This window comes from Emydura macquarii, unplaced genomic scaffold, assembly GCF_026122565.2.
Source record: "Emydura macquarii macquarii isolate MOO-44397 ecotype Brisbane River unplaced genomic scaffold, CSIRO-AGI_Emac_v2 contig_1253, whole genome shotgun sequence".
NCBI classification, from domain to species: domain Eukaryota; kingdom Metazoa; phylum Chordata; order Testudines; family Chelidae; genus Emydura; species Emydura macquarii.
In genome coordinates this window covers 47,186,158-47,199,516 of record NW_027131390.1, presented here as the reverse complement: position 1 = coordinate 47,199,516, position 13,359 = coordinate 47,186,158, and the positions used below count along the sequence as shown (strand labels likewise).

Sequence of the window (13,359 nt, the reverse complement as noted above, 5' to 3'; positions counted from 1 at the left end):
TTGTCATCTACTTTCAGCCTTGTATTTGTGCCATCTTAGTGCAACATTAAATGTTAGCCCTGGGTTCTTTTGTTTGATTCCTCCAAACCATTTGTGATGTTTAACAGGGGTTTGTTGTTTGTTTGTTTGTTGGGAGAGCGAGGGGAGAGGTGATGTCAATGTCCTATGGGCCAAGTGCACCTCTGGTTTAACCTTACTGAAGTCAATAATGTTACACCTGGGATGAATGTGGATGCTGGTTATCAGCCTTTTTGATTTTGAGGGGTTTTTGATTTTTGTTGGTTTATATCACAGCTTTATCGTTATTTAAATAGCAAATCTACCTATTCTTTCTACAAGTATGTAGTGGTTCTTACCAAACTCATTTTAACACTATAATCTTTGGGGAGAAACAAACCTTTAAATTAGTACATATCAACCAGCGTAAATATAAGGGGCTGAGGTCCAGTATGGATAAAATGAGATATTAAACAATACTTGTCACTATTACTATAAAAGTATCTGATCTGCTTCAAGTCAGATGCTCAAGCTTGAGAAAAATCACTGCCCTTGGTTTTATGCGAATGAGTAAATAATCATCCGCTACTCATTCTCTTCAACCACTGGCTAACACGCCAGAAAGGCTCAAACATAGAATATGTTTATTGAGGGAAAATGGCTTTTTCATCACAATGGAAATCTCCATGGGAAATGTCAGCTTTCAATGATTCTTTTCCCCCTGAATTTTAGCTGAAAAATTTGAAAACCCAACTAATAACCAAAATATGTTGAGTGAAACTGAAAATGGATGTTTGCCTGAAATGTGTTGGTGTTTGGGTTGCTGACAAGATAAATTTTCAGAAACTTTCACTTAGAGGTTTGTTTTTCTAACAAAAAGCAGAAACATTTCATCCAAAATTTCTGATGGAAATTAAACATTTTGGCTTTTTTTGTCTAAATTTCTTATGGAAGGGAAAAAAACATTTCCTGAGCTGCTCCACTCAAATATCGTCTCTAAGGACTTATTTTGAAAGACAAGTTAGAATGGGCAGTTTCAAGCACAAGTCTATGCTTTTGAAGAAGACAGTGTTACTGGCAAATGAATCTGCACCAATCATGCTTACAAGTAGTGAAGACCGCAGTTTCTCTGCTGCTTTGCTGGTTGCCTTTCACTGCCACAAGGTAAACGGTGTACTCAGACCCAGGCTGCAGGTTCCTTAGTGTGTATTTGGTGGCAGATGGCCCCACGTTGTACTGCTTTTGTTGACCTCCTCTTGTGGGACCTGCAGTCAGTTGGTATCCTGTGATCGGAGCACGCGGTGGAGTCCAGGTCACCAGCACTGCAGAGTCAGTAATGTTGTCAAACCGTAGGTTGGTAGGGGCATCGAGTTCTGGAAGGAAAAACAAAGTATGCATTGCTAGTTCTTTCATAGGCGTCGCGGCCTCACTTTAGGTTCTCTTTTGAAAAATCTTGGCTGTCATTTATTTTTTAAAATACCAAAACATATGCACCAATTTTAAAAAAACAAACAAACCAACAAGCAAACAAAGAAACAGCACCACCACGTTTCTGAGGAGAAATATGTCAACCTAATATAGTCAAGCTGAGAGCTCTGCTGCAAAACAACCCTACGCATGCTTGTCTCTCCTATGTGAATTATACAAGGTTTTTGGAACGTTTCATATGACCTGACCTAGAAAAGACACCCACCACTGGCATTCTTTTTATCCTTAAAGGCCCAAATGTAACAAAATATAGCAAAGTATGTGCTTAAAGTTACGTCCATACTTGGGTGCTATGTGGGATCCAGACCCAGCAGAGATGATGTTACCCCCTGACAAAATACACACTTACAGGAATTAAGGTCCAGAAAAGGTCCTGGGAAAAAGAAAACCCAATGGATATTAGGCATCTGAATACCGTTAAAAATCTGGCCCTAAGTTGCTTAGTTCAGTAGTTTTCAACATTTCCACGACACAATCCTGTGTCACAACTAGCATCCGTCAAAATTTTTCCATCTAAGCTTGCTTCTTTTAAAATGGAAAATGTTTTTTTGACTAAATGGAAATTTGTGAAAAAAAAAAATTGTTAATGGAATCTACCTCTCCAAAAAAAATCAGTTTTTGGATTCTCAGTGTTTTCATTTTTATCAAATTTTTTGTGGGGGGGGGGGGGGGGGGGGGGGGGGGGATACCCTCCTTCCCCAATCTATAAATAAATGGAGGATGATCATAAGAAAAGGGAGGATAGTTGTGACTTTCCTCAAGTCTGTTATTGACCCCCACATTGAGAACCAGTGGTTTAAATTTCAGAGGATATGTAGCTCTACTGATACTTGGGCTTATTCCTCACACAAAATGATAGTGTTGTATCTCTTTCTCGTATGTAGACCTATATCTGGTTCTCTCTTACATCGGTACAGAATTTGACCCGTCAACTTATTAGGCTTTTATGACTTCTTTCACCCATGCAAAACAGATTAAAAAAAGCACACACAATCATAATTTACTTAGAGGTCACTGTTTAACAGAAGGAAAAAAGGAGAAGCAAGTTTGCACTATGGGAAGACTTTTGCTGGAGGCCTTTTCCTTGGAAACCCTGGCTGATTTCTTTTTCCCAGAACTTTCAATCACAGTACGTAATTTATCTGAATACTTTTAGCAATGTGATGTAGACAAAGCAGTTAAGTGGATGATCACAACCAATGGAAAACAATTCCAAACAAAGATTTGTTATTAGGTCTGTGCAGACCAATTCAAATGACTATGCTCAGCTTTATATTCCAAATAAACATTTGGGGTCAGTTTTGCAAAAGAGCTCAGCTTCCATTTAGGCACCCAAATGAAGTGAGCAGATTTTCAGAAGTGCTCTGCGCCCAGCAATTCCCGGTGAGAACACTGGAACTTTTAGGTCTCAATTGGAGCGGAGCTCTTGTGAACAATCTGGCCACTTGAGGTTTTTTGGGGTTTTTTTGTAAACAGTGATGGGAATTCAAGGTGGGATTTTCAAAAAGCGTTTTCAATGGGACTTGCGCTCCTACGTTGTGTAGATGCTTTTGGAATGTCCAGGCAGCTGAACTGATTGATTCTGAGGAAATGAAAGATCAAAATGTCTTTTGCTCCTCTTTTATACACTCTGCACCAGACTTTCAATAGTGAGGACAACTGTTCAAAATATGTGATCAATGAGAGTTGAACACTTTTGAAAGCCTGGCCTTGAACCAAAAACTGGGAAACTTTTGTGGCCACGCTTTTAGGTTTGTGAAATACTCACATGAGCCACATTCTGGCTTTCTTTGATCTGCTTCACTGGGGTCAGGAAAACCCTTCAAGGAGTGGATCAAACAGCAGCCATGCCCAGCTGTTACACAGCACTTGTCATTAGTAGGCCTCAAAGGACTTTATAAAGGAGGTCAGTACCATTCTATCCATTTTACACATGGGGAAATCAAAGAGATGCTGAGCTTTGCCTCTTTCCTTTGCATCCCTCTGTCCCTTGCATCCGGCATCTCTATGGTTGTGGGAAGTGAGGGATAGCGGGACTGCCAGGAAGTCCCTGTCTCCTCACCACAAGCAGCCAGAGGAGAGGTTTTGCACTGAACTGACTGGGACACTGCATCAGTCTGATGCTGTACTGTCATCATTGACAAAGTTATGAGAGGCTTTGACCTCGAACAGTGATTAGTAGGAAACATACAGTCGCTAAGGGCCTGATCCAAAATTCATTTAAAACAGTGCAGAAACTTCCACAGACGTCAATGGGCTTTGACTAAAGCTCTACGTGACGACAGTGAAACAGAGCTGTAAAAAAAACCTTATAGCAGGGTAGCCGGAGGTTTTGATAAAATATTTTGTATCCCCACCGTTTCGATTGATGAGGCATCTTGAAAGGAGTACCAGGATGTCCTATGACAAACCAGGACTGAGGAGGCAAAATTGGAATGCATTGTCACTTTAACTATGGGCCAATTCCTGTTCTTACAGGCGTACACACAGCTCCTATGGCAGTCAATGGAAGTCAGCAATTAGCATTTAGACTGGGATTTACAAAAGGCAGTCTAAGCAAGTTAGGCTCCCAAATCCCATTGAAATGCACTCTTAGGTGCCTTTGAAAAGTCACAGCCTCAGACCCTTACCAGGAAAGAGCCAGAAGGGCACGTTCATTCTCAATCAACTAAAAAAAAAAGGCAAACTCCAGCCAAATTAAATTGTTTCTAAATGCAATGAGATTTAAACCCCTATTCGAAAACACTGGAAGAGAATACATCTTCTAAGGAGATCATTGGTGGACCAGCTGAATTCTCAGCCCTATCATTTTGCTTACTGGGGGTGCCTCATGGATGGACCAAACTGCTCCAGTTTAAGTGTTGTGTTTACATGTTACCCTAAAAGAAAGAAAAATATTCACTTCCAACCCCATAACAAAACTTAAAGGAAAGACACGTACTAGTCATTTGCTCTGCAGTCAGTGGCTTGCTTTCCCTGCCATGGAGCACTGCGAAGACCTTGAAGAGATAGGTGGTTCCAGGTAAAAGGTCAGTAACCTCAGCGAAGTAGTTCCTGGTAGAAGGCAGTTTCTGCCCATGTACACCAGGGCGGTTAAGTGGGATCACTTCCACCCGATAGCCAGACACTACGCTTGATGGCGGGGTCCACAAGATGGTGATTTTGACATCGGTGACTTCCACAAACTGCAGGTCCGTGGGTGAAGGAACAGCATCTGACAGAAGACAGACCTCCGGTAAGTCAGAGGGATTCCCACCAGAATTCAGGAATAAGGAGCAGAACAAGAAAGTAGTAAGCTCTGATTGAATAACTAAAATCTGACACATTTCACTGAGCCTGTTTACGTAACAGAAAATGTCAAATAAGCCTTATCTTAACAAATGATTTCAAGAAAATACCTGTGTACACTGTACATCTGAAATTACAGCGGGTGGGTCAGAAGATTTTAGTCTATGATTTGCATATCACATTTCATTGGCACCAAAAAAACGCTGAAAAATCAAATGCACAAAGCAACTGAATGTCAACTTTGTACAGAGCCACGAGTTTGAAAAAAAACCAAAATAACAATCCAATGACTAGAAACAAGCAGCTCTTTTGCTAATTAAGAAGAAAAGGCTTTGAAACCCAGCAGAATAATTGGAGAGTCTATAATTAATTTTAAACTTAATCTGTTTATAATTAAACAACTACCAGTCTGATCCCAGCTTCACTGAAGTCAATGGTAAAACCCCTGTTGGCTTCAATGGCACTGTATCAGAGCCATTCAATTGAGGTTTCTGATTAACTCGTCCGTACAAGCACTTATGGTTAACCAAAACAAACTTTGGTCGTTCTCAGACTATATGGGTGACAAATCATAAAATCACTGGGCCGAGTCCATTCCTGGCACTGTTCCCATCGCAAGAACATCTGATTCCACTGTCACCACACCAGATCCTAATTCTTACAGTACATTTCTTTTTTGTTCTGTTACACTGCCTAATTGATTACTTTTTTTTTTTTAATTAAGGGCAATTTTTTCTTTCAGATTTGGGTGTCTACAGTTAAGCTCCCAAATCCATATAGTTGCTGAGCAATTTCCCCTCCTAATGACTTCACCAGAGGGAATCAGTACCTGAAAAAAAAAATATGGTTAATTATTCAGGTGTTTATAAATGTGGATAAGGGTATCAAACCCTAGACATCTGAAATCTGAAGTATCAAAGCAGCAAGATACCTTTTCAATACTGGTAACATGATTTGTCAAGAGAACCTTTATGGTGACTTAGAAAAGTCAGTTGAGATTTTTCCCCTTTGAGTAGACATAGTCTTACAGTCTTTTGACTGGCCTGTAATCTTACTGCTGGGTATTTGCATTATTTATTATTTGTATTGCAATAGCACCTTCGTATCCTGACTATGGATCCCATTGTGCTAGGTGCTGTACAAACAGAACAAAAAGATGATCTCTACTGAAGCTGCCTTGCGTCAGCCTTGCTGTGGAAGTATCACATTCACGTACATTTGGCTTCCTGCCAAATGAGTGCTTCTCTGCATTGATTTAGTATTGCCATCTCTCTGAGCAGCGTAGAGTGACAGTCTATGTAATTAGGTTGACACAGTGTCAATGCAGACAATGCATTGTTTGTGTTGATAGTTACTGGCTTTCAGGAGCTGTCCCACAATTCCCCACACTGACAATACAATTGATAAAAATTCTCCTGGTGAGGATGTACACCACTGATACAAGGAGTCAAGCGTGTGCACACACAAGTGATTTGATAGCTGTGGTGGCTGCATGCCAACGTAAGTTAGGTTGATGTAATTTTGTAGTGTAGAAATGGCCTAAATGGGTATTAAGTCTCTGCTAGTGAAAAGTAGCGATCCTAAGGTGGCAATATTTGATTAGCAGAAACCAGCATTTGACTTTAATATGTTAATATTTAAAGCTTATACAGATTAGCTAAAAATTGGTGAGGTTTACGGTAAAGGGCACTATTGACTATATACCCATTCAGAGCATTTGCTGGTGGTATACTTACAGCTAAAGCTGGACTCTAGAGGCTGCATTTTTCTTTTTATTTGGCCCTACTGTGTCTGACAAATTCCTTTGGTATGAACCATATCCCAGGGAGTGGGCTGGCTGTTACCTTTGTGTGGGACACCTGTGGTTTCCTGCTGGATAAAGACAGGAGTACTCTCCTGATTTTCTTCCACCGCATAGATAGTGATGTTATACTGCACACCAGGCATTAAGTCACTGAGGGTCACAGAGGTAGCGGTCTCAGGCAGGTTGAGCTCTGTGCTGCTACCTTCCACTGATGGGGCATAGACAATTCTGTAGCCTAATGTGATGAAACACACATGATCACCATATGCAATCACTACAACCAGCACAAGGAACTGTAAAAAGAAGAGAACACATTTTCCCCCCAAGGATCCAAAAAACTCTCCTGAACCTTTTGTGAAATTCAGCGCTTCCCCCATCTGAGACCCCCCTGGAGATCACATTGGAGGGTCACAGTAGTCCCTTAAAAATCGATAGCAAAACAATGAGAGTTCTGTGGCACCTGTGGGAACTCTCACTGCTTTGCTAGAAACAGACTAACACGGCTACCCCTCTGGAATTTAAAAATCTATGAATCTCTAACATAGGCCAAACCTAAGCCTAGATCTGAACACCCCCACACTTTGAAGTACAGATTAGGATTCTGAATAAGAACATGCTTCCCAGGTTTGTTATGAGGATGACATGGGGGCAGGCAGAGGCCATGGGTTCAGAGGACCACGGGGTTGTGGTTAGTCAAACGTGGATCAGCAAGTGAACCTGCAGAAATTAGTTTGCACCTCGCCCACTAAACTACTGGGTTCAAATTGTAAAACCCATCATGAACCAGACATTACAGGGTCTCTACAGCTTCAACTGTGCAGCCTGCAAGGTGAAATTTGCGCTCCCCATGTCTGAAATACACTTTCCAGGGGTTGACCCAGTGTGGACCAAATTGCTCATCTGCTACGTTGCGCTTTGTAGGCTCCTCTTTTCTGAACATCAGGTTTTGAAAGCATTCCATTGACACTTTAAAATAGTTACACGTAAATAAGGCAGACCTGTGATGGGAGCTTGTGGTCTGCTCCAGCTAACGACAATGGAGGTGTCATCAACTCTATCCACATTATGTTCAGGAGGTGCATCGGGGGCTGTTTAAAAGAGTCAAAGGGAATAACAAATAAGAAAAGCAAGTGAGTCCGAGACATGGCAAAACCTCTCAGAGAGCAAGCCACAGAAGAGCAACTTCCAAAGCCAAGCGGCACATCCCACTGCGTACCTGTTGTCTGGGAAGTAGACAGGATCAGATTCTGTTCTCCTTCTTCTGAGATCTGATAGACATTGATGATGTATTTGCGTCCAGGTAACAAGTCCGGAATGTTAACAGAAGTGGCTGTGCTCGGGAGATCTTTGCAAAAAAAGAAAGGAAAAAAAAAAAGAAAAGAATATAGAAAAAAGACTTAGCAATGGTGCTTTTTCCCTCACTGAACCAACCAACCAAAAACTCTGGGTTGGTTCCGTTGAGTCACAATTTTCTTGTGATAAAATTTGGTTGGTTTGAGCCTGCTCACTAGTCTCCCTCATAAAGCTCCAAAGAGTCTAGGACAGTTGTCTACAACTGGCAGGCTACTTAGAAGAGAGCTGGGGCATGAAATAGCCAGAAGAGCGCAGGTCAGGCTTGAGGTGCATTAGCAGGGATGCGTAGGTGGGTTTGCACAGCACCCATCTGCACTCTGCCACTGCTATGAGTCCAGCACTGATTTCACACCAACACCCTGAGTTTCCAGCTCAGTCAGGGAAGTTTTGCAGAATTATCTGTATGGTTCCTGTTAAACAGTCAGTGGCGGGCAGGAGCTGAATGGAAATAAATCCAAGAGCGTCATCTTTTCCCGCAGATTCTTTTCCATAGCGTTGAAATCCCTATAGCGTTGAAGCACTGTCCTCATAACGCCCCTGTGAAATATTGTTCCCATTTTACAGATAGAGAATTGAGAAACAGAGAAACTAAGATTGACAGCCCACGGTCATACAGAGAGTTTATGGCAGAGGGAGGAACAAGAACCACATCTCCTGAGTCCCAGCCTGGTGCTCTAACCACCAGATCATCCTTCCCAGTCTAAAAGGCTGATATTCCAGAATGTGGAAGTCTCAATGGAAAAAAAAACCAAACTATTAAACAAGTGTTTGTCATAGCTTGGAAAAAGGATGGTTTCTAAGAATTTACCCAGACATAAGAGTGGGAGAACCAACTCCCCAACACGGAGCTACCCCAGCTGAACACTGACCGAATAGGTTCAAACATCTGCCTTACCAAGATACTGCGGCTCATCCCCCTCTTCGCTAAGTTCGTACTCAACACGGAATCCTGAAACAGTGTCAGAAGCGGAAACCCAGGAGACTACAAAACTACTGGCTGTAATTTCTGTGACCGATTCAGAGGTAGCAACCACAGGAGAAAGGGGAGTTGTCTCTCCCGAAAGGGTATTGCCTGCAAAGTAAAACAGATGAAGAGAGGTCAGAAGGTTTTATTTTAATTAACAAAATGCCAACCCAATAGAAAGTAAGGGACAGATCCTCAGCTCATGTTAATAAACATGGCTCCATTGATGTCAGTGGAGTTACATCGATTTACGCCAGCTAGGCTCTAGGTGTGCCTACTACCTTTCTAAAACAGTAAGCGTGCAGTGTGGCAAATAAGCAAAAAAATAGTCTATAATAATATCCACAGAGGATCCAGCTGAATTTTTAAACAGGAAACAAATAACTTAGGAAACTACCCTACAAGAAAGTAAAATACAGGAAGGCCATTGTATGGAAATGCCGTTTCACCGTGTTACTTACTAGACACAGGTGTAGTACTAGTGGTGGTAAAATCAAAGCGTGTGACTTCTTTGTGTCCGTACTGCTGCACGCTGATGAGCTGCCCTTCATACACCACACCAGGCTTCAGGCCTGAGATCGTGTAGGAGTTCAAGTGACCTGGGATGGTGGCTTCTTTCCAATTCATTCTACTGTTTTTCTAAAAGAACAAAGACATCCAATACAATGAAAGAGACCCCCGGAAGCAGAAAGAGCTATATAACTATGCTTTTACATGGCTGCCCGTCACTGGAGCATCTGGACGTCTACATCTGTGGCAAGACACACATCAGCATAGACAAGGGAAGGAGGAGTGTGGGCGGGGTGGTGCCCATAGGCATTTTGGTGTGGTTAATTTGTAATGAAATACTGGATAATGATCCTGTTAAAATTAGGAGTGTGCACTGATATTTTAATGGCTCTCTTTTGAAAGGGTTTTAGCAGCAATATATACACTGCAAGCATTTGTCAAGTAAGAAAAGCCATTCTACGGCAGGTACAATATTTGGGGGTCATCCAATAATGCACTGGGAGACTCTTTGAGAACGATGCTCAGCCAGGTTCCTCCCCGCTAACCCACATTTGATTAACTATGGGAAGTGCTAAAAAAAATGCCCACCTTTTTAAGGTCAGCATCCCGTTGTTTAAAGCCCATTTATTTAAGGACCTGATCCAAAGTCCCTCAAAATTAATGGAAAGACTCCCATTGACTTCAAGGTGTCTTTGGACCAGGCCCTGACTGTTCTCGTAATGCCAAACAATGGGTATGCACCAACATGCTTAGCAGATGAGTAGACATCTGTAAAGAGTAACTTTACACTGTAAAGGAACTGTAAGATGATTCATTTGCATTGGTTAAAATGAATCATTCTTAAATAGGAACAAGTCAGCAAGCTGTGGTTAAGCAGTTTTGGCTCAGACGTTACAGAAGAAAGGAGATTACTTGTGTTTATTTAATCTTCTGTCAACTGTTTACATCTTTGTATCCTGTTCATTTTTACCTCCTCGTTAAGGTGATACAATCTATGCCAGTTGTTCCAGTAATATGTATGGGGTACAAAGCCAATGTTCCCTCCAAATAAGGAAATTTTCACAAGGATTTATATTATTCATCCGCCATAGAGCAGACATATAATCTCAACCTCGCATAGTTTCCTAGCATATTTGCTAGTTATGTAGGCCCAGATCCTCAAAAGGTATTTACATGCCTAACTCCCATTGAAATAATAAATTCACAAGCACGTTGCTCAGTAATGCTCACTCACAGATGTGCATGGTCACTGTACATGCTTAGATAATGTCAGCCACCTCTAATCTTCAATCCAAATGTCCTTTACAGTAGGGCAAGATCACTGAATTGTCAACTCGAGCTGGATGAAAACTGATTTTTTTTCCCCAGCAAAAATGCCTTTTTTAAAAAAATGTTAACATAATGGGAATTTTCATGAGGAAATTTCTGTTTTCAATCAACATTTTTCAGGTTTTCCTTGGAAAAATCATTAAAAGCCCCAAACCAAGAATGTGTTGATTTTTGGTTTTTGAGCGTCTTGCCTGGCGGGAGCTGTAAACATGGACAGATGGTATTGGGATGACTGAAGGAAGCACTCACCGGTTTCCATCGGAGAATGTACTTGGAAATGTGAGAGGGCTCAGGTGCATTCCACTGGATAGGATGCGAGTTGGGATGACTTGCACTCTCTGTGATAATCACTTGCACAGGCCCAGTGGAACCTGAAATGAAAGTTTCCCATTTTAACTTAATTAGGGAGATTTCCCCTCTGATTTGCGATTCAGACTCTCTAAGATTTATTAATCCAAATACATTTGCTCGTGTAATATTATTACAAAGGTTTGAAATAAATAGGTTTCCACTCCATCCCCCATGCTCCAACACTCATTGTAACAAATGATCCGGTACACCTATCTCCTGTTGCTCTGTTGGAGTTGGCACATGCGGTCTGGGTAAACTTATGATGGAAGATTTGTGTCTGTGACGGAAGCCGTGTGTCAAAAGCGGTACAGAAAAAGACATGCAAAACAGAGCCCAATAGTTTGGCAGAGTACAGGGAACAAGCGGACATTTTTCAGCACATGCTTATTATAAATGCAGTTTTATCAGTTACTACTTTCTGCCATTTGGATTCGTTTTTAAAAGTGAAGAATTCCGCCTACTTAAATCCTCATCCTATGTGCACTAAAGATCTCTGGCAAGTTGCTGAGGATCCTCAATGCCTTAGCCAATGGAAGTTGGGTTATGGTCAGCACCTTGCAGGACTGGATCTATGGAATGCTTTCCCAAAAGGAAAGCTGATCTCCAAAACTAATCAGGGTCTGGTCCCAAGGTGGCATCAAGGCAACACAGTAAAATCAGGGTGCTTCAGAATGCTGGAGAATCTTAGATGCTGACCAGCTGGAGAAAAGGTACACGATCAATAATACAGCTACCTCCAGTAAAAGCTTCAGAAGTCTCCTACATGTATTAGAACAAGAGCAAAACTGGTGGTGGAATAAGTTTCCATATAAAATAACCACATTTTTGCAGTTATGTAGGGCTAGCAGCACCTCCATCCTTCAATGGGACTACTCATTCAATAAGGTACTATTCAGCATGATGGAATGTGGCCCCATATCATCATGCTATTGTTTGGATAAGGACTCCAGTCTTGTGCTTCAAAAAAAAAAAAAAAAAAAAAAAAGGGGGGGGGGGGGAGGATTTCTAACAATCTCCATTACATGTATTCAAAATGATACATTTCTCCATCTTATTAGAGGAGGCAGCCTTTCAGTTAATGACAGAACATCATCAGTTAAAAGATACTGTACATTTTACAGCCTCTCTGAATCAACTCATTATAAACGCTGGGTTTCAAAGGATGGTCTTAAGCAGCTGAGTGGAGAAAATGCATGACTTGCCCACAAAGCAACAGAGAGCCAGGAGGTTTAGTTGTAGGCCTGCAAAAGAAGCAGTCTTGTAAAGTCATAAAGGCCCACCGTCATAAAAGCTCTTCAGCATGTATTTTAAGTGCATCCCTTTTCAGTAAAGCATTGAAGCACTTGAGTAAGTCCCAGCTACTTTAAGTATATGTTTAAGTGCTCTGCTGAATCGGCATGAGAGACTTTAATGGTTTGATCCACTGCCCTCTGGAGATCAATGGAAAGGCATTCACAGTCCCATTGGGTCTTAGATCAAGCCCATCATTCACAGCTCCTTTTTGTCTTGTTCATGCTCCTCTCTCCTGCTCCTCGTCCCTTCCCCAGAAATACACTGTGAAAAGCTTTCAACTAAATGCTGAAAAGGTCTGACCACTGAACGCTCATATGGTATTACACGAATAGGTGTAAGTTCCCAGAGAACTCCAGCGTAGAGCCATCTGACTCGGAAGGACAATTTGTTATTTTAGCCATTTCCTTTTATAGTTTGTTTGGACAACCGTGTAACACACATACCCGCATGTACTTAAGACGACTTCGAGCTAAACAAATTGGGACTATTTCAAAGCGTATCTAACCCCAAATTTACATTCAGGAACTTTATATCTGATTTATGTACACATTTCCAGTCACTTGCACGTCTAAAGAAAGCCTGAAGCCCTGGTTTCCAGGCTAAGGGAGCACATATTTCACATAGTTCAGTGAGATGTTTGTTTTAGAAGTCTGAGGAGTCAATGTGGCTCAACAAGCACCATTAGAGAAACTAAGCAAAGAAATCCAGGTCTGCGTCCTACTCGTCCCTTCATTGGCAGTCCTTCGTTCTACCCTCCAGTTCCTGTTTTGTCTCCTATATAGAGTTCAGTGGTAAGCCTGTCTCTGTCCACAAAGAGAGAGGAAGGATGGTTAGCGCCTGAGGCGCAAAGGCCCAGATCCACAAAGGTATTTACGTTCCTGTCTTCCACTGAAATCAATAGAAGTTAGGAGTCTGGCCCAAAGAGACTACGTAATCTGGCCAAGGTCACACCGATTAGGGCACTAGCCTGGGATACGTGGGT

At 41.7% G+C, this 13,359-nt stretch overlaps 1 protein-coding gene across 4 annotated transcripts in view; it reads right to left on the bottom strand.

The window, feature by feature from the left end:
• The window catches only part of FN1 (fibronectin 1), a 71,412-nt gene that overhangs the window by 35,734 nt on the left and 22,319 nt on the right, over window positions 1-13,359 (bottom strand). For all 4 annotated transcript variants that reach the window (XM_067548701.1, XM_067548702.1, XM_067548703.1 and 1 more), the window contains exons 13-20: window positions 10,983-11,104; window positions 9,356-9,533; window positions 8,826-9,002; window positions 7,794-7,922; window positions 7,576-7,665; window positions 6,618-6,812; window positions 4,427-4,699; window positions 1,104-1,370 (exon numbers count right to left, since the gene is read on the bottom strand). In XM_067548701.1, the coding sequence (XP_067404802.1) occupies window positions 1,104-1,370; window positions 4,427-4,699; window positions 6,618-6,812; window positions 7,576-7,665; window positions 7,794-7,922; window positions 8,826-9,002; window positions 9,356-9,533; window positions 10,983-11,104 (1,431 nt within the window). The remainder of the gene's footprint in view (window positions 1-1,103; window positions 1,371-4,426; window positions 4,700-6,617; window positions 6,813-7,575; window positions 7,666-7,793; window positions 7,923-8,825; window positions 9,003-9,355; window positions 9,534-10,982; window positions 11,105-13,359) is intronic.